A 19,692-nucleotide genomic window follows, 5' to 3' on the forward strand; every position below is an offset into this window, starting at 1 on the left:
AGACTATGATTGGACACTAATTGCCAAATAACAACGAAAGTGCTACAGTATCGTTTCTAAAAAAAAATCGCCAACTAAACAAGGCCCTAGCACTAGCAGTGATTATCATCACTAGTCTGATGTGTCTATTTTGGACTGTTCTATTCTTTTTTTTATTTCTGTTCGTTCCTAACTTTGCTAGTCAAGCAGAAATAGTTACACCAGCCTCCGAAAAGGAAAAAAAAGGTTAAATTTGTGAAGCACCTAGGTCTGTTTGGTTTCTTTCCCAATCACATCTAGCTAGCTAGACCCTCTCTAGTTAGGCTGTGGTCATGCAAGCCACTCTAACTTTTTGTTATTTATTTATTGATAGATTTCTTTTTAATAAATCTGTCAGATTTTTATACGTTAGATTTGATTATGCTTTACTGCTGGGTTGCATATTAAAAAATCTGATAGGTTTGACCACGTAAAATCTGTTTTAACACTCCCAACCATTATTGTTTGGTTGCCTTATCCGTAGAGCCAGGATTGCGTAGAGCAGTTGTTTGGTTGCCTACTCTTGTGCATGCATCGCCGCTCTCTCGCGATTCTAAATATGATTCTTGCGAGTCAGGCTATGAGGTGCTGGCTGCACGTGTCGGACGAGATCAGGATGGCATACAAGCAACCAAACAGCTTGAGCCTGCATACTAGGAGTCAGGTCAAATTATTTCCAGCCAACCAAAGAGATAGAAAATCCAAGTTTTCTGTGGAAATGCTCCACTATGGAGTTGGCGAGATGCTTGGGGCCGGTTTGGTTGTCGAAATTTTTGGCAAAACGACACTGTAGCGTTTTCGTTGTTATTTAACAATTAATGTTCAATCATAGTTTAATTAGGCTTAAAAGATTCGTTTCGTGGATTTCGTCTAAACTGTGTAATTAATTTTATTTTTTATTTATATTTAATACTTCATGCATGCTCCAAAGATTCGATGTGACGGAAAATCTTGAAAAATTTGGTATTTTTAGAGGAAACTAAAAAGGGCCTTGATAGAGCATTCTTAAACAAGCCCTATAAACAATGGAGCTGGTTGAGCACAGTCCTCCCTCAGTAGCCGCCGGCAGATTTTTTTTTACCTAGGACTAACAGTGATTATCACTAGTATAATAGTACTAATTTATAAACAAATAGAGTTGGTTGAGCGAAGTCGTTCCGATCTTGTCTGCCTCAGCCTCAGTAGTCGGCAGAGTGAGGAGGAGATGTCTGCTTTCGTGCTCGCCGTCGCCGGCGCTGCTTTTCTTCTCGGCTTCCTCTACATCGTCAAGAACCGGTGGAGCAGGAGCAAGCTCCCGCCATCGCCCTCGTCTCTGCCGCTGGTCGGTCACCTCCATCTCATCGGCCGCCTCCCGCACCGGTCCCTGCACCAGCTGCACCTCCGCTATGGCGGCGACGGGGGGATCCTCCTCCTGCAGCTCGGGCGCCGGCGGACCCTGGTCGTGTCCACGGCCGCGGCGGCCGCGGACCTGTTCCGCAACCACGACCTCGCCTTCTCCTCCCGCCCGTACAACGCGTCGGCTCACAAGCAGACGTACGGCTCCCGCAACATCTCCTTCTCGCCGTACGGGGACCACTGGCGCCGGGCCAAGAAGGTCGCGGTGGTGCACCTCCTCTCGCAGCGCCGCGTGGACGCGTTCGCGCCCGTGCGGCAAGCAGAGGCGGCCGCGCTGGTGGCGCGGACCCGGCGAGCCGCCGAGGCGGGAGAGGCCGTGCAGGTGAAGAAGCTCCTGTACGGCTACACTAACTCAGTGGTCACCCGCGCGGCGGCCGGGACCGCCGGGACGACGGCCGAGAGGCTGAGGCAGCTGCTGTCGCACACCGCGACGCTGCTGGCCGGGTTCCAGGCGGACGACGTGCTGCCGGACGCGGCGGCAAGGGTGTTCAGGTGGGCGACGGGGCTCGACAAGAAGATCGACAACATGAACGCGGGTTGGGACAGGTTCCTGTCGGAGATCGTGGCCGAGCACAAGGAGAAGACGAGGCCGGCTGGGCAGGGACAGGGTGGTGACTTCTTGGACGTCCTCCTGCAGCTGAGGGAAGAAGGCGGCCTCGAAGGCTTCGAGCTCACGGACGACGATGCCATCAAAGCCATCGCCAAGGTGATCGATGACAGATCCATTTCTTTCTGATTGTCGAAAATCTTGCACGTCCGCGGTCCGCCTGATCCCGGCGACGATCCATTCCTTGCGTTGACCTCCGTGCGTGGCGTGCATGCAGGACATGATAGCCGCGGCGACGGAAACAACAGCCGTGACGCTGGAATGGGCCATGGCGGAGCTCACCCGAAACCCGCGGGTTATGGCCAAGCTGCAGGACGAGATCGCGCGCGTGGCCGGCAACTCCGAGCAGCTAACGGCCATCGGAGACGCGGAGCTGAACAGGATGGTCTACCTGAGGGCGGTTGTGAAAGAGGTGTTACGGCTCCGCCCGCCGGCGCCGCTCCTCCTCCCGCGCGAGTCCATGACCGCGGCGGCCGTGCAGGGCGGCAGGTACGAGATCCCCGCGAAGACCGCGCTGCTGGTCAACGCGTGGGCGATCGGAAGGGACCCCGCGGCGTGGGACGCGCCGGAGGAGTTCCGGCCGGAGCGGTTCCTGGCAGGCAGCGAGGCGAAGGCGGTGGACTTGAGGGGGACGGACTACCAGCTCCTCCCGTTCGGCGCGGGGCGGAGGATCTGCCCCGGCATCAGCTTCGCGCTGGCAGCCCTGGAGCTCGCGCTCGCCAGCCTCCTGCGCCACTTCGACTGGGAGCTCCCCAGCGGCATGCGCCCGGCGGACCTGGACATGGTCGAGGCGCCGGGGCTCTCGACGCCGCCGCGGGTGCCCCTTGTCCTCGTCCCCAAGTTGAAGCCGCTTGCTTAAGTGATGCTTAGGCATGCGGCACGGCACACTGCAGTTTGCGTTAGGAACAATGGACGATATGTCATGGATGTTGGTGTAAGCCTGCTGTTCACTGAAGCCAAAGGAGCTGCGTGCTTGCTGGAGTGGCAGGAGCAAGCCATTCGAATTCTAGTGGACACGGCGGGAGCAGTTGACGCGGAGGGTGCTGGTGACCGCGCCCACGTCGTGCACGCCCAGGTGGTTTTACGCTGAAGTCTCCGTGTATCTCGTTTTAGCAGTTGTTTAAGTTTTCAGTTATGTTTGTAAGCTACTGATATAAGTAGCTGGAATTTCATATTTCGTATCAGCGCATTGCAACCAGTGTAACCGTGTTTGTACTGTTCATTACACATCAGTGAAAATAGCACTGTCCTCTGGCAGTTGCAGTTCGTGTACTTCTTTGTTCTTGCATGTTCCCTGTGTTCTATGCTAGACACAGTGATAACTAGGTGCGATTGTGATCCTAGGTGCTAACATTTGGTATCAAATCCATAATCACACACTAATTACCTTTTGATCTCTCCAATGGGTGATCATCGGAGTGCCGACGGTGGTGGAGTTGGCAGCGGAGTCGGCAGTGGTGGGCAGATCGCGTACCCTCCGTTGACGGCAACCAACTACACGAGTTGGAGCATCCGAGTGTAGGCGATCATGGAAGATCAAGGTGTGTGTGGGAGATCATGGAGGCTGGAGCCACCGGCGGGGACATCTACCCAAAGGGCAGACTTTAGCCGAGGCGAGGAAGGACAAGAAGGTGCGGGCAGACCTACTTCAGTGCCTGCCTGATGATCTCTTGATGCAAGTCGCGAAGAATAAGAAGGGGAAGGAAGTGTGGGATTCACTGAAGGCAAGGTTTGTAGGTGTTGATCGCGTCAAGGAGGTGCAATTACAAACCTTGAAGAGCGAGTTTGATGCTATGCGGATGAAGGAGGATGAACCGCTTGTTTTCAAGTTGGTTTGGTGCTCGAAGGAAGAAAGGATGAGCTTGTTTAGGAGAGCTCCAGCACGTAACAACTCTACTTCCATTTTTCAATCAAACACTTTTAGCTCCACACAGATCCACCATAGAGCAGTTCTACGAAATCCATAGATCTAACCCCCCCCCCCCCCCCCCCCCCCCCCCCCCCCCACCCCCTTCATCCATGGATTCTGTATTCTGTGAGCATCTCAAAGAGAGCTCTAAAAAACCAAGCTTGGTGGAGTTTTGTAAAATTAGCCACCATGATACTCATTACACAAAAGGGAACAGTTCTTTTCTTCTTTCTGGTTCTTCTTTCCGTTAGATAATCCTCCCCGTGCTCATGGTCTTGCTCAGCTCCTCCCTAGCCGCGCCTTGGCTGGCGCCGCCGTGGCCGCTCCCATGCTCAGCCCTGCCCTCATGGCGCCTCGACCTCGTTGTGCAATCCTGCGCCCGGCCAAGCCATGGTCGAGCCATGACCAACGCCGCCAGCCCTGCTCCATCGCGCACCAAGCTTCACCGCCATTCGTGCATAGATGCTGTCGCACCGCTGTGCAGGAGCCGCCCCGCCGCCGGCCATGCGCCAAGCTCCGCCAGCCGTGCGGACGTTGCCCTCCTGTCGATCGTGCTCTGCTCCAAACTTTATGACGAAGATAAAGAGCCTGACGCGTGGGCCTATTGACCGGATGTTGGCCAGCCCGACATGGTGAATCTAGATCTACAATGGAACTGTCCGAAACAATTTTGTAGGTCCACGGTGTAGATGCTCCACGATGGATCTGAGTGAAATTAGTGCTTTGGATGTGATTTTTTTTTTTTAAGATAGAGCTCTCCCGAACAGGCCCTTTGCCACTGTCACCACCTTTCTTTTCTTATACCCTAGGACGTACATCATGTCCGTCGTCTTCCGTTGTGGGGCCATAGAATTATAAAAAGAATACATCACCATATCTAGGCCCATGTTTGGTTTGACTATTGCCCTAGACTCAAATCACCATAGATCAGAGTCTCAAATTGCAGCTTCATCCCCGTACGCTAAAAATGGCTCCAACTCCTCTATTCCATATCCAAAACGGCTCCTCCTCTTAGTATTTGGTGCGTCTCCATCTTAAGCCTTTAAGAGTCTGTTAGGCATGATTACAAAGACTTGGTTCGTTCCAACATATGATGCATTGCTCTTGACAACTCGGCAGTCTTAAAAACATTAAAATAAAACTTTCCACTTGAATTGGCTTCACAGAAAAGCTAATCCAAAATGGATCTTAGAGAATAATGTTTTTCAGAACACAGCGAATATTTCCACTGTGGAAACAATGACATGAAATAGTTGCATAACCAAACAACACTCGTTACAGATTATATGACACTGGAATGCAGCATCCTTTGAACACGATCGATTGAACTGTGAAGAACAGATCCAACAAGGATATGGTGGAGAAAGCTGTAAAAGTACTGGAGTGCACGATGCAGTAAAAATATACAGATGCCCCTCATATTGTCACATCAAAAGCACCAGACAGTGTCACGCGAGCACACAACTTATTCACACGATGGGTATAGCTATGAATCAAATTACACGAGCACAAGGTCAGCAAAAGAACTGGATTAGGCTAACATATATAATATAATGAACAAATCCCGCTGTAAGTAATCCACCCTCCACCCCAAAAGCTATCCATGACACGAACCGCCGAAAACACCCAGACACATCTCTCCAGCACCACAGAATAAACCTTCTTGTTGACAATCACTCGACGAGGCGTCTTTGCTGTGGAAACTTTACAGTGGGTATTTCCTCGGTCCTCAACCAGAGATTGTGACAGGAAAATGTACATATGGTTTGTGATCTATCCCACAAGTCAAATCTTCTTCGGTAGGCTGTAAGTTTTCTTGAGGAACTTTGTAGCTGTCTCATCACTCCGGTAGCACAGAACTCGCAGGACTGTGTTAGGCTCATTTGGACTCCAATGCGCTGTTGTTGGAGGCATTTGTAACCTGTTCTTGGACGCAGACCGATTCGATTCAACCATCATGCGTTTGAATCGCTCAATGAGGCTTTCAGAGTCTGCTCGAAAGAGGGGCAGGACATTCTTGACCTGAGAGGATGCCTTGTCAACTAATTCCTCTGGCAAACCATCCCCATCTGCTAAATACAGATCTCTAAGGGCCCTGAAGTCATCTTCTATTATCTGGCTGTCTTGACGGGTGAAAGCACGCAAAGGCCCACCAGCAAGAAGCACCAGCAAGAAACCATCAAAAGTTGCTTTCATCAGTGAAGTAATAGCACGGTTCCGCACTTTGTTGTGCACCATACCAGATATTGTCTCAAGGACAGGGTCAAGTTCCCTCAACAGTACCTCCACCCTGTTTGATGCAGTATCCCCAACATAAAGGGTGTCCCAGAGAACATGGCCCAAGTCATAGAACGTCACCTTATATGCAGTCGTCTCACAAATCTGCTGAATGCCTTCTTGACAGGCTGCCTGACAAAGCTCAAACTTGATGTCCAGTCCATCAGTGATATCTGCCTGAGCTGACTCGACATTTCGCAAGCTCGTTTTTATTTTCTTCTCTAGGTTCTCAAGCTCACCACGGATGTACTGAAGCGTATTCAGGCGCACACAAAGTTGAGGAAGGCCCAAGGGATCATTGCCATTGGCTGCTCCATTTTGTGATACGTGAACCTGCAGATTTTGTGGTTTCTCCTTTTTCTTGAATAATAACTTGGAGCCAACCTCGCATCGCGTTAGTGGAGGTAGTTGGGGCATAAAAGAACTCCGTGTTCCTGTTCAGTGATACAAAAGCAGAAATGAGGTTCATCAAAGGAATATCATTAACAAAAATTACTTAACCTTTACCTAGTACTTACCACAGCCAGATTTTACTTTAGCAACATAAAGCTGTAAGCTTCTGTCGAGCCCAGCTGTCAGATCAGGAAGAAGAGCTGGATGCATTGGTATAGGCAATTGGAAAAATGCATCCAACGTTTCACCAACAACCCGAAGCATCTCCACGGAAGAGGGAGCAAAATTCTCCCTGTTGGCACCTGGATTCCAGGTCTGCATAAAAGATTTTACCAGGTTTAGTGGCTCAGAAATCATGCAAAGCCCATAGAAACAAGTTTCAAGCTAGGCATAACAGAACTCTGTATCATGTACTGAACGCACAGGGGCTCACTTCAGAGGTTTGTAACCATTGATGAGTGGCAAATGGATGATGGACATGGAAAAGTAGCATGGACAAAATAGGCAAACACATTATGCATCAAAGATGAGTGCTTAGTAAATAACATCACTGATTATGGATTAGATGAAAAAACAGTCCACTTTAGTTAAGTATATAATAGTATAATACATTGCTACTACAGCACGTTTAAGATAGATCAGATATATACAGAAAATGGATTAAAAAATTAAACTACAACAGCACACGGCATTGGTTACTGAATTATGACTCTATTTATATCGAGAAATTAAGGTCTGATGGTGAAAGGGAGAAAATGAGCACCTCTTGCTTCAAATTCCGGTCAACCCATCCCTTGAGTCTGTCTACTCTTTCTTTTATCCACACTTTCACCAGATTAGCAATTGCATTTTCTGCTTCATATGGCGGCATCTCTCTGATTAGTGACTTGCCTCCATCATCACTATCCACAAAATCTTCTACAGCAATATTAACAAGATCCTTCTCTAATTTGTCTGCTGATTTAAGTACTTGAACTGTATCAGGGGTCAGCTCTGTAAGCCCAGCTACAAACTGCTTCAGCTCATTTCCATAACAAGAATGAAGAGTTGCAACAGCAACGCCTGAAGCAAGAGGATGCCATGTCTTCAGTATTGGACTGTACAAATTTTTCTCCTTCATAGCTAGGTCACCAATGTCCTTCGCAAGGATAGAAAGAACTGGAGTAGGGTTTCTTGATGATCGTTTTGAATCTGCTTCTTCCATTCTCTACACAGGTCAAAGTAACGTCAATAACAGAAGAGCTGGTGCACTATACCAAAAAATATCAATTTTATGAAACTTAGCATCTCAAAGCATGCATAAAAGAGAACAGTTAAGTACAAATGTAATTTGAGATCGAGGAAAATGATTTTCTGTAGTTTCCAGGTTAAAACTTGCTAGCCATTCCTTTTACCAAACATGGGATGGGTTATGAGCAATAAATTGATGTGGCAAAACAAAAACAAAATGCATATAGGTATTTTGAGGTACAGAAACAGCATTATTATTCATTTATGTTAAACCAAAGATTGAGGATGCTATTTACGACTAACAAGACTTACTTGAGCAAAAGCTGTGCGTAGTGAAGACCTTATGTATGTCTCTACCCTGCTTCGAGCTACATCAGTCTCTTCTTTTCTTCTACGGCGGTATTCATGGGATATATCTTCAACAAGAACCCTTGCAGCTGACACTCCAATGGAGACAATGCCTTGCATAGACTCAATATTACTTGTATTGAAGGTTTCATGATATGCCAGAAGTCTTTTCTCTGTCCAGCCCATTATTGAGCTTAATGTTGAACTCAATACTTTACAGTAATTTGGATCTTTTGTGGTCTTGGCATCCTTAGATACTTCAGCTAACTGGTTCTCTGCCGCAGAAAGCAGCTCAATATCTACTTGACCAAACATAACAAAATGGTTGAACAATGCCCAAGTAAAGCAAAGATTGTGGAGCAACTCATTGATTCCAAGAATAACCCAGGTCTTCTTCAAGAGCTCCATCACCTCATCGATCTCATCGACCACAGTTCCCTCATCATTATCAAAGCAAGCTTCTACCAACATTTGGTACAGATGGAGATTCAAGGGGAAGCCATCTGCCCAGTGGCATCCATCAGAAGTTCCATCATGAGATCTTCCAGCAAGGGACATGACAGAAGTACGTAGGCCCTGCATTGACTCGGAGTTTTTCCCAGTTTCAAGTGGCCTGTCATATGCACCCCGTATAATTTGCCGCAACCGTTGCACAGAACTATCTGATTTGTTTAATGGAACGAGTGGATGAACAAGTAGACCAGCCTCAAGGAGCTTCAGATTCCTACTCCGCCATGCCTCATACTCTTGAGGATCAGGGAAATCTGATGCCTTGAATTGCTGCAAGAATTCCAAGGGCAGCACCATAGATTCTGCACGTCTGCCAAGCTGTGTCATGAAAAATGTAAGAATGTATTAAAAAAACTTCAATAAACCCCATAAAATCCCACCAAATTGATGATGATATTTCAACAGAAACACGCTATAATTACAGTTTTTATCTAAATTTGATTGAACCTGCATCACTGCATCTTTTACAAATTGTCCACATTCACGTTCACTCATGAGTTACTATGAACCAAGAAAACAATGACGCAAGAGAACTTTTGGAGACCATTTCACAATTGACACTCTAAACCATTAAGCATCTAGTGATAACTATGGCATGCCCATACAAAGTTCGGTGATCATCCTTTCAATCATGAAAACAAACTGGGTCACTAGTTACACTCTAAACAACACAGTAAAGGCCTACTAGACCATCTACCACTAAATACCAAGATGCCAGAGGGAGTATACGGAGTGTCAGAACATATAGAGCTACATTTGCAATTGCAGATAGTACAGAAAAAAACCCAAGATGTGAACCTAGCAAGCTCAGGATATGGTTCATACCAAAAAAGCTCAATCATAATAAAATCAGGACAATGTAGAAAGTGTTGGTTGTGCAATGCAAATGTATAGCAGCACATGAATTGCCAATTTTACCCTTGCAAAAGAAAATAGATAAAAGACGGAAAGAAACCACAGTCCAATCAAGATGAGTGAATTATGTGTCTTGTCCTAAAAATTTACTTCCTCCATTCCAAATTGTAAGTTATTTTAGCTTTGTCCTAAGTCAAACTTCTCTAGCTTTGACCGAGTTTATAGTTATATGCACAATCATCTACATCATCAAGCAAGATTTATTAGATAGACCATGAAATATATTTTGATATATACGCTCTTATCAGGGGCGGTCAAAGTTAGACGAGTTTGACATGGGACAAAACTAAAACTGACTTACAGATTAAAACGGAGGGAGTATGTGCATTCCTAATTCATCTTGGCACTTTATCACGAAAACCCTATACCAAGGTAAGAATTCACAAACAAAGGTCGTGACTACAAAGTAGAGAGATGCAATTTTATATTCAATGAAGCTAGGAAAAAAAACTTGGCAACAAATATTAATAACAGCTGCTGCAGCCGACACCCAAATTACAAGATCTGACAAAAAAGGGAGAGAGAAGTCATTTCACTCCCGTCCCTATAAAAATGCCGCATGTTTGACAACGGCATTCCAATCCTGAACTAAAAATATCCAAGACATAGTATAACTTTTAAATAAAATAAGAAAATAGGTGTATTTTTAGCTAAATCTGAATTTTCGACCGGCCCTTCAACAAACTCCGAGAACACCATGGCACGCTTGACCGACTCCAGATCTACTACCACAATCCACCAACAGCAGCATTGGAACGAGGGTCAGTCAAAGAGCAGAAACCCAAGCTGCATTCCAGCGGAAATCTCAGCAGCCAAACCGCGAAATCCTACCTGGCTGGCGGCGATGCGGAGGAGCCCCCTGCGGATCCTGGTGTCGGCGGGCTCAGAGATGCGCATCTGCACCCGCATGAGCTCCCCAACCGTGGCGGGCCTCCGCGGGGCCGCCGCCTTCCCGCCACTCCCGGGGCTGCCGACGCCCTTGGATGAGGCGGAGGAGCGGAGCCCGAGCGCCTTCTTCATCTTGCTGGCGGCAGCGGAGGTGAGGGAGCGCTGGAGCGAAGCGGAGGACGCGGAGGAGGAGGCCGGGGACGGCGGCGGCCCCGCGGCGGCCACCGACGAGGACTGCGGGATGTAGGAGAGGGGCTTCCCGCCCGTGGTGCGGGAGGCCGCGACCAGCACCTCGTAGGCGGCCTCCCGGAGGTCCGCGGCGGAGAGGGCGACCCCGAGGTCCGGGAACGGCGAGGGCAGCGCGGAGGCGGCGGAGGAGGGGGTGGAAGCGGCCGCCGGCGGGAGGAAGCCGTTGGAGGAGGAGGAGTGGGACGAGTCGCGGCGGGACTCGCGGAACAGGCGAGCCATCGCGGCGGCGACGGTGACCTCGCGGCTTGCTTCTCTCCCCCGCCTCTCTCTCTCTCTCTCTCTCTCTCTCTCTCGTGCTACGTCCCGCGCTCTCTAGTGGAGAGAGGAGGCTCCGGTCCGGAGCGGGGAGGAGAGAGAGATGGGGCCGCTTTTCGTCGCGGGGGATGACGAGGAGAGAGAATGAGGGAAACCCAACTCCAGCGAGGGAGATGGCAATTCCCGGGGTAAATTGCAAGGGGTACTCTCGCAGCTGGGTTTAACTAGTGGGTAAGTAGTAGTACACACTGGTGTAAATTTCGTACAGAAAATTGAAACTAATTGGGTGCGTTGATTCAAAACCCATAAACATTCGGTGCCATACTGAAGTTGAAAATAGCTCGATATGTTGATTTGAAGTTTCGATGGGTGGTTTGCAAGCACCATACACATGATTGCAATGAAGTTATATATTTTTTGTTTAGTGGTTTCATAATTGAGTAAAGAAAAAGGGTAAATTATATAAATTAGATTCTTAATTCGTCGAGTCCAAGTTTTATGTTTAAACATGCCATTTTTTATGAGAAAACTCTCTTTCGGCTTCTTGGATAGCATTGATGAGGATAGAGAAAATGCCATTATATTTTTTTTGTATGGGTAGCTTTTTAATTTTGGAAAATCTACCATCACAAAGCAACTAAAATCATTCGGTATGTCGTATTTAGATGTTTTTTTTTTTTTGTAACTTGACGCGTACTGCCGCGCACTAGCTGCGAGTGACGCGGTCACAATTAATTGCGCGTAGATCAGTATCAGCAGGTCCTTGGCCTTGGGCGTTCGTTCACGCGGCTGTCCTGCCCATGCCCCATGCGCTGTGTGGTGCGCCGAGTCCACCAAAACACCACGCGGATGATGCGCACCCCGACCCGACAGCTCTCAAGCCTCAAATCGAGCTAGAAGAAACGTCAGGCTGTGTGTGATGCATGGGCAAATCGAGCTAGCCCACATACAAGTTCTTTGAGGCAATCCAGTACTAGGTGCCCTTTTTTACGATCCGGCAACTAGCGTTTGACGGTTTGAGACATTCTTCGCATGTCATTGGGGTTTTTTTTTTTTTTGAGAAATGTCATGGCTTTGGGCTTTGGCCTGCATATATGATGAAGTAGAAACGATGGGTTGGAAGTTGGATGCTCGTGGAGAAAGAGGAGAGCCGGCGAAGGCGATCGAAGCACGAGGTTGTTTACTCGGCCTCGGCGCGTAGCTAGGCAGCCTCAGCTCAGGTCTCAAAGTCAGACCACAATTGTGCATGTGATGGGGATGCTGCACGTGCTCCGCGGTCCGCCTTGGAGCAGGAGCTGGACATACACGCACACCCTGTCAAACGCACCATGCGTTAAGCCGCTGATTTGGGATACATGCCATGCGTTAATCAAACCTTTTTTTTATTAATTATTATAGCTGTATAGTGCTTGTATGTATCGTGACAGAAGTGAGCTGTTTCATTTCATCTGGAATCCCGTGGGATTCTTCTGTCCGTAATCTCTCCGTCCTGTCGCGAAGCGCGTCGTCATCTCATCTGCATGGCTTGCTGTTGCTGCTCTATTTGGCTCTCTCGACAGAATGCGGAGTTCCAAAATGGCACAGACTGCCTATCAAAAAAAAAAAAGCTCTTGTATTCTTACCCCTGTTTTATATCAAAATTATGGTTTTATCCCTGTTTTTTTTTACTTTTTGAATCTACTCCTGCGTTTTCAAAACGAAGCACCACTTTGTCCTTATTCTATCATGACGGTGTTAACTTTTATACAAAACAATAAATATACCTATGCGATTTTGCCCCTTGTTTCTAAAGCTATTTGTGATTTTACCCCTATCAGGGCAGTACCTACGATTTGGAGGACCCTAGACAAAATGCGTGATGTGGCCCTAAAATTCGAGAAGTAAACTAAGATTCTTTCACATGATATGTATCAAGAGCGCTCCTTTGAGTTTGAGCTGCAGCTTCTAATCTTTGTTTCTTGTTATGCTTTTCATGGCCAGAATCATACCTCCTAGCTATTTTGAAAAGACATGTTGAAGATCAATGAAATAAACAAACCCCCTCTCCAATTCCATAATTATAATGCGAATTTTCATATTATCTTATAGACTAATCTGGTATCCAAGATACAACAATAGGCCTTACATTGGGCCAATACTCCAATTAATAAACAAATGATTGCAGGTATGGCCGTGTGTTATCTTTTCTATTATTCAAGGATTAACTATTGCTACTATTCAGTGTAAATTTAGAGGCCCTTTTCTATTATTCAAGGATTAACTATTGCTACTATTCAGTGTAAATTTAGAGGCCCTGAACCGTTGCCCACTTGTTCCTGTTAATATACGGGCCTGCCCCTATTTAGAATAAGACATTTTGTCAAAAAATGGTTAGATTTGACCAATTAATTTTGCAGAATTTACAATTATTTTAAATCAGATTTAATATTTAAAAACATTCAAAATTTTAGTAGCATCTTAGCAAATTTTGGAAAACATTACGGCAACAATAGGAATCCATCAGTCGTTCAGAGATCACCCCAACACCAAGGCAAGAAAACATAATCCCTGAAATGATCTCACCCAAGCATATCTCGTTCGTGCAACACAGCAACAGGGACTCCACCAAGAAGCAAGACTCAAGAAGCTACGAACTCCAGAGCAGCCTCGACGATGACGACGACCAGGGACCCGCAGCACCATAACGAGAAAGCTGCTAGCCATGGCAGCAAGCACATGCTGCCGCCGGCGGACTCCACCGCTGGATGCGCCGCCGACGCCCCCGCTTGGCTACTGTCCTGCGCGCTGAGCCGCACGGCACCCGCACCAAGCGCCGCGGGTGAGCCCAGTAGCCAGGGCCCCCGCACCACGCACCTGGGCCGAGCGCCGCCGCCGCCCCGCCCGCGAGTCCGCGACCGAGCACCGGGCCGAGATCCGCCTCCGCGCCCGCGGTTGGGGCATGCCTCGGCCCGGCGGCCAGTAGCCGCCGCCGCCGCCCTGCGGCCGGGACCCGCCGCCGCCCGTGCCGCGTGCCGCGATGACGACGCCGACGGAAGAGCCTCGCGCGCCCCCGCTCGAGCCGCAACGCGTTTTGCGGTGTTGCCTCTGGTTGAACGAGCAAGAGGCTGATGAAGATAAGGGGCAATACGGTCTTTTTCGCCTTTGGGTTTTGGGATTTTGATTTTTTAGTTCATTTAGAGGCAAACCGATTATTCATTTGAAAATAACAAAGACAAAATCACAAAGCTAAAAAAAAACGAAACTGCTAGCGCCCGGACACTCGCACTGCTGCCCTGCATGTGTGCCCGTCCGCAACCAAATCGCTCTCCACACGCATGCATGCGAGCCGCTTCCATCGGATGCCCCCAAACAAGCCCCGACATGCCCGCACCTCATCCACATCCCCATCCTCATCTCCATCTGTTTGCCTAGCCTCCACAGGAGATCCCACCGCGCCGCCCGTAACCCATCCCGTCGCGCCGCCTGTCTCCCACCATCCCGTCGCGCCGCCCATCCCCTCGTCGCGCCCACGCTAGGTGTGTCACATCCTCACCGCGCTCCCATCAGAAAAATTATTTGCAACATCAAACAAAGCAAAATGAAACATCAGAACAAGTCTACTGCAACATCAGAACAAAAGCGACTGCAACAAAAAGAACAAAGCTACTACAATACGAGATGCAACATCAGAAAAAAAAACTAATGCAACAAAGAAAAATTACTTGTTGCAACAGCAAACCAAAGCTACTGCAACAACAGAAACAAAGCGCAATACGAGATGCAACATCAGAAAAAAAAGACTAATGCAATAAAGGAAAATTACTTATTACAACAACAAACCAAAGCTACTGCAACAACAGAAACAAAAGCAAAATGCGAGATGTAACATCATAAAAAAAGACTAATGCAACAAAGAAAATTTACTTGTTGCAACAGTAAAAATGCTACTGCAATAACAGAAACAAAAAAGGAAATGCGAGATGTAACATAAAAAAGACTAATGCAACAAAGAAAAATTACTTGTTGCAACAAATAAAAGCTACTGCAACAATAGAAACAAAGTGCGATGTGAGATGCAACATCAGAAAAAAGACTAATGAAACAAAGAAAATTACTTGTTGCAATAGCGAAACAAGCATATTGCAACAGAGCTCGCCGGAACCCTAGCCACCGTCACGTCCCTCGGATCTAGATCTAGATCCAGAGGAAGAGGAGGTGGAGGAGGAGGATAGCTCAGATCCAGAGAAGGAGGAGGAGGAGGAGGAGGGCTCAGATCCAGAGAAGAACCCACCTACCTCGTCGGAAGCCACCGCCGTCGCCATCTCTCCGGTGGCATGGAGGAGGGAGGGAGGGAGCACGAACAGGCAAGCGTGGCAACAAGCTGGATACGAGCGTGGTGTCCGTCCCGGAGAGTAGCAGCGCGAAGGAGCGCAGAGGAGGAGCGGGCGAGCGGAGCAGAGAGTTGGCGCGGGGGGTCACGGGGGACGGGATGGGAACGGATAAGGAGCCGGGAGGTGCGTTGCTCGCGGCTCGATCGAGTCTTATCTGACGCGCGTCCGAAACGTCCGGTGTTCAACTAACAGCATTACCGAAGAAAAAAAAAGTAAAATCACATTTTGACCGTTGGATAAGGGGGAGAACACAATTTTTCAAAAAAAAAAAAAGGCACCATGCAAGTGGAAGCTCTGCTGTTTGCTCCAGTCCGGTACTACTGCGGTCCTGCCACTCACTAATCCGACACTCCGACACTCCCAATGAGACAGACAACAACAGCATCACAAGGGAAAAAAAAAACAAAACATCAAAAAGAGACAAACGCCCACCGTGGGGCTCGAACCCACGACCACAAGGTTAAGAGCCTTGCGCTCTACCGACTGAGCTAGACGGGCTCTGTTGAATGTGACTGTTATTCGACCTTTGTCATTTTTTTTCCTGTTTGTTATCAATTCTCTTACCTACAGTTAGGCTACCTCAAGCTACCTTAAAACCTCTTCCATACTTTGTTTTCCCGAAATACTTTGGTATATATGTATTAAGATTATGGAGTACAATACATCTACCCTCCTCAAACTGAGGTACTCACTCCGCCGCTAAATAACTATCGTTTTCGCTTCTAAAAAACAACTTTGACTAAATATATATATAAAATATTAATATTATGATACAAAATTAATATCATTAGATAGATCGTTGAATCTATTTTCATAATGAATTTATTTAGAGATATAAATATTGTACGTATTTTTCTACAAATCCAATCAAACTTATGGCACGGAAACCAAAAGCGACAATTATTTAGGGACGGGGTTAAGTAACCCTCATCCGGGAATAAATCTCAGGACTCTCAACGCCTCAGTCACTGTTCAAACAATATTTTTGTCACTGTTCATTACTCTCCATTCCATGAACATTTATTCTATTTTGCAGCAGTACTTTTCAGCGAACGAATAATCAGCCTGTTCGGTTGCTCGTAAACGATCGCAAATTTCCAACCGAGAACAGTGTTTTTCTCTCACATCAAACCAACCAGCAGTAAATAATCCACGATCGTTTACGGCCTCCCGAACAGGCTGAATATTTTCCTTTTATAATAAATTAGCATAAGCACCGGCATAAATCAAATTTCAGCGAAACGAACATGGCAAAACGTTGTTGCCCACAATTAAACACGTTTAAACATGGACATCGTGTTCAAACAGTAACCATCACAGTTCAGATGCTGTAAAATAATGTTTCTCACTATTCATTCATGTACACCGTCTGAATATATTGTTCATAGCTGTTTATCCAGTATAACACTGTATACTTTTTTTTTTGTTTCTGCTCCCAGCTCTGTTCATATTTCCATACCATTCACCTTGGCCGCACAGCGTAGCGCGCGATACCGGACTAGTAGAATGCACACCAGGGAAAATATCCCACGAGAAGCAAAATACACGTGGAACAAAGAACACCCGACTACCGATAAGGGCGTGCCAAGACCACTTGCAACCCGTGGAGGTCTTGCTGGAATGTTATCGTATTAACCTCAATTCACGTGTGTTGCGTAGAACTTAACTAAATTCTATCTCATTCCAGTCCAACGCATATGGATTCCTTTTGCCTTCTCACCGTCGACTGACGCCGATGATGTCCCTCGTTAGTTGATGCTTCAGGTGTTCCAATTGATTGAGCTATAGTACCATATACCCGCCACAGGCAGCATGAACTGCCATCGTCACCTACGAGAAGGCTATCGGCCTGGCCGTCGCCCGGAGATGAACGGACCGATGGAGGCGTCTGATGCAGAAGCCATGCACGGCGCCGGGAACTTGACGCACAATAAGGACGATGCGCTCCATCTCCATGCCAGGGCACAAAGGAGGCACACGGACAAATGCTAGTGTTCTGGTGGAGGCGGTGAATACGGGCCAAAATCGCACCAGACTAGCCGACCAGATCCTCAGTGCATACAGTATGATCGGATCCACAAAGCCATAGGCTGGTTCAACAACGAAGACGAACGAATAGAAAGGTGGAAAACATGCAGATGAAGACGGTGGTGGGGTGGACAAATCTGCCAGGCACTAGCTAACAAGGCCCCCTCTCTCTCGGCACCCGGCCGGTGAGAGCGCCGGCGACGGAGAGCGAAATCCTCCCAGACTTTGGATCAAGAGAAACAAGATAAATGCTGCGAGGGCATGAAATAGCTGTTAGTCGTTGAATTCTTACTCTTGGCAGTAGCTGAATTCTTACTCTCATCGAGAGATAATAACACTAGGAGTTAGAATAATTTTCTGATTTATTTCTCACACAAATGCCCATACCAACGTGAGAGGTTGGGGATACATACTTATAGGCTGCTAGCCAGCCAAGCATATGCCAAGCATATGCCAAGATGCTAGATGCTAATATGCTGTCCTAAAATAGATATTGTCTTAGATGCTAAGATGTTGTTCTAGCCAGTCAAGGATGCTGTTCTTGATGGGCAGCAAGACCACCATACAGCCACTAGGACCATATGCTGCAGCCCCACAAAGACCAGCCAACACATAGACTTATCCCATCATTCTTCCCCTAAGTCTTGTGCGTCGTCTCGTGGGAAAGTTGAACCATTTCGATCCTGGAGCAAAGCTCAAAGAACTTGATCCTCCCAAGAGGCTTGGTAAGCAGATCCGCAAGCTGGTCCTTGGTGTTGATGTAGCTTGTCTTGATGCTCCCTTCCTCCAAACAACCTCGGATAAAGTGGTACCTCACCCGAATATGCTTACTCCGTTTATGGAAAACGAGGTTCTTTACTAGGGCCAGAGAGGACTTGCTGTCCATCCTGAGCTCCACCGCTCTAGTGTCTCTACCGAGGAGATCACCAAACAGTCGAGCGAGCCAAAGCGTCTGAGTCGAAGCGGTGGAGGCCGCTATGTACTCGGCCTCGCAGCTGGACAGGGCCACCACCTGCTGCTTGACCGACTGTCAGTTAACGAGGCACTTGCCGAGGAGGAAGATGATCCCATTCGTGCTCTTGCTGGTGTTGATGTCGTCGGCGTGGTCGCTGTCGCTGTACCCGACGAAGTGTGCCGCCCCAGGGCACCTAGGGTAGTAGAGGCCGTGGTCGAGAGTTCCCGTAACGTAGCGGATAATCCTCTTCACAGCTTGCCGGTGCTCCGTTGTCGGTCGCTGCATGAACCGACTAACGTAGCCGACGGAGAATGTCAAGTCCGGCCGTGTGTGGGCGAGGTAGCGAAGGCTCCCCACAAGACGCCGGTACTGCGTAGCGTCCACCTCCTTCGTCGTGTTGTCGCAGGTCAGCTTCAGCCTCTCCTCCATCGGAGTGAGAGCTGGGTTGTAGTCGGTGAGCCCAGCTAGCTCAACGACACGCTTGGCGTAGGCGGTCTGTCGAAACGTGATTCCGAAGTCATCCTGGTGTACCTCGATTCCCAGATAGAAGTAGAGAGGCCCCAGGTCACTCATCTAGAAGGTGGCCTTCATCTCTTCCTTAAATGCTGCCACCTCCGCATCCTTGATGCCGGTGATCACCACGTCGTCGACGTAGACATCCACCAGCAGAGCATTTCCTCCACTGCCCCGTCGGTAGATGGCCGTCTTGTGCGGGATTTGCTCGAAGTCCATCCCCTTTAGCGTGAAATCCAACTTGGCATTCCACGCCCTCGGTGCTTACCGCAAGCTATAGAGGGCCTTGCGCAGGTAGAGCACCTTGCCCTTCTTGCCGAGGATCGCAAATCCCGGCGACTGGTGCACGTAGACTGATGAGGACATCGCCACGCTGGACACACCGACGCCATGGTCTTCCCCAAGTTGCAATTCGTTTCCAACTCAGCTGCCACGTCGTCCTCGGATTCAGCAGACACGTCGTTACTGTTTCGGTCATAACTTCCTCATACGACATCGAAACGGGCCGTTCTTGGATGCGTTGGAAAGGGGACGACGATGCCGTCGTTTTGGATCTGGTCCCAGCTCCAGAAGGTCCGTGGATCATTCTGTGTGACCACGGCAAGGTGCTGCGTCACCTATTTGGGCCAACTTGGCCATGTATCGTGTCGGGCCTTAAGCCCAAGTTGTGGGCGCCCAACCCCTGGCCGTCCCCAACCCTAGGTCGAGTCTTAGACTATAAACACAGCCGCCGCCGCTGCTACACAATTGGGTTTTGTTTAGAGTTTAGTTTTCCCTCGAGAAACTGAATCGTTCATTGTAACTGTGGTGACAAATCCTTTTACAGTGATCC

At 48.2% G+C, this 19,692-nt stretch overlaps 3 protein-coding genes and 1 non-coding gene across 4 annotated transcripts; 1 reads left to right on the top strand and 3 right to left on the bottom strand.

Moving 5' to 3' along the window:
* Window positions 1-1,095: 1,095 nt before the first annotated feature.
* Window positions 1,096-3,286, top strand: LOC136546071 (cytochrome P450 71A1-like). Its single transcript, XM_066538049.1, has 2 exons — window positions 1,096-2,119; window positions 2,238-3,286. Exons 1-2 carry the CDS (start codon window positions 1,223-1,225, stop codon window positions 2,877-2,879), a joined length of 1,539 nt encoding a protein of 512 aa, XP_066394146.1. The 5' UTR covers window positions 1,096-1,222; the 3' UTR covers window positions 2,880-3,286.
* A 2,036-nt stretch (window positions 3,287-5,322) lies between these two features.
* Window positions 5,323-11,164, bottom strand: LOC136541880 (protein unc-13 homolog). Its single transcript, XM_066534046.1, has 5 exons — window positions 10,434-11,164; window positions 8,142-9,005; window positions 7,363-7,806; window positions 6,725-6,914; window positions 5,323-6,640 (listed from the first exon to the last, which is right to left on the bottom strand). The coding sequence occupies exons 1-5, from the start codon at window positions 10,956-10,958 to the stop codon at window positions 5,715-5,717; spliced, it is 2,949 nt and encodes a 982-aa protein (XP_066390143.1). The 5' UTR covers window positions 10,959-11,164; the 3' UTR covers window positions 5,323-5,714.
* A 4,625-nt stretch (window positions 11,165-15,789) lies between these two features.
* On the bottom strand, window positions 15,790-15,862 carry TRNAK-CUU (transfer RNA lysine (anticodon CUU)). Its single transcript has one exon. It is a non-coding gene; the product is annotated as a tRNA-Lys (tRNA).
* A 2,560-nt stretch (window positions 15,863-18,422) lies between these two features.
* On the bottom strand, window positions 18,423-19,079 carry LOC136544006 (secreted RxLR effector protein 161-like). Its single transcript, XM_066536299.1, has 2 exons — window positions 18,987-19,079; window positions 18,423-18,869 (listed from the first exon to the last, which is right to left on the bottom strand). Exons 1-2 carry the CDS (start codon window positions 19,077-19,079, stop codon window positions 18,423-18,425), a joined length of 540 nt encoding a protein of 179 aa, XP_066392396.1.
* Between the last annotated feature and the right edge of the window lie 613 nt (window positions 19,080-19,692).

This window comes from Miscanthus floridulus, chromosome 3, assembly GCF_019320115.1.
Source record: "Miscanthus floridulus cultivar M001 chromosome 3, ASM1932011v1, whole genome shotgun sequence".
In the NCBI taxonomy this organism is placed as follows: Eukaryota; Viridiplantae; Streptophyta; class Magnoliopsida; order Poales; family Poaceae; genus Miscanthus; species Miscanthus floridulus.

Coding starts and splice junctions, on each gene's coding strand:
- LOC136541880 (XM_066534046.1), bottom strand. CDS start 10,958: ATGGCTCGCCTGTTCCGCGAGTCCCGCCGCGACTCGTCCCACTCCTCC. Junction 7,807..8,141: donor TACGCACAGCTTTTGCTCAA/GTAAGTCTTGTT, acceptor TGACCTGTGTAG/AGAATGGAAGAAGCAGATTC. Junction 6,641..6,724: donor TAAAGTAAAATCTGGCTGTG/GTAAGTACTAGG, acceptor ATCACTGAACAG/GAACACGGAGTTCTTTTATG.
- LOC136544006 (XM_066536299.1), bottom strand. CDS start 19,079: ATGGACTTCGAGCAAATCCCGCACAAGACGGCCATCTACCGACGGGGC. Junction 18,870..18,986: donor ATGTCTACGTCGACGACGTG/GTGATCACCGGC, acceptor GAGGTACACCAG/GATGACTTCGGAATCACGTT.
- LOC136546071 (XM_066538049.1), top strand. CDS start 1,223: ATGTCTGCTTTCGTGCTCGCCGTCGCCGGCGCTGCTTTTCTTCTCGGC. Junction 2,120..2,237: donor CCATCAAAGCCATCGCCAAG/GTGATCGATGAC, acceptor GCGTGCATGCAG/GACATGATAGCCGCGGCGAC.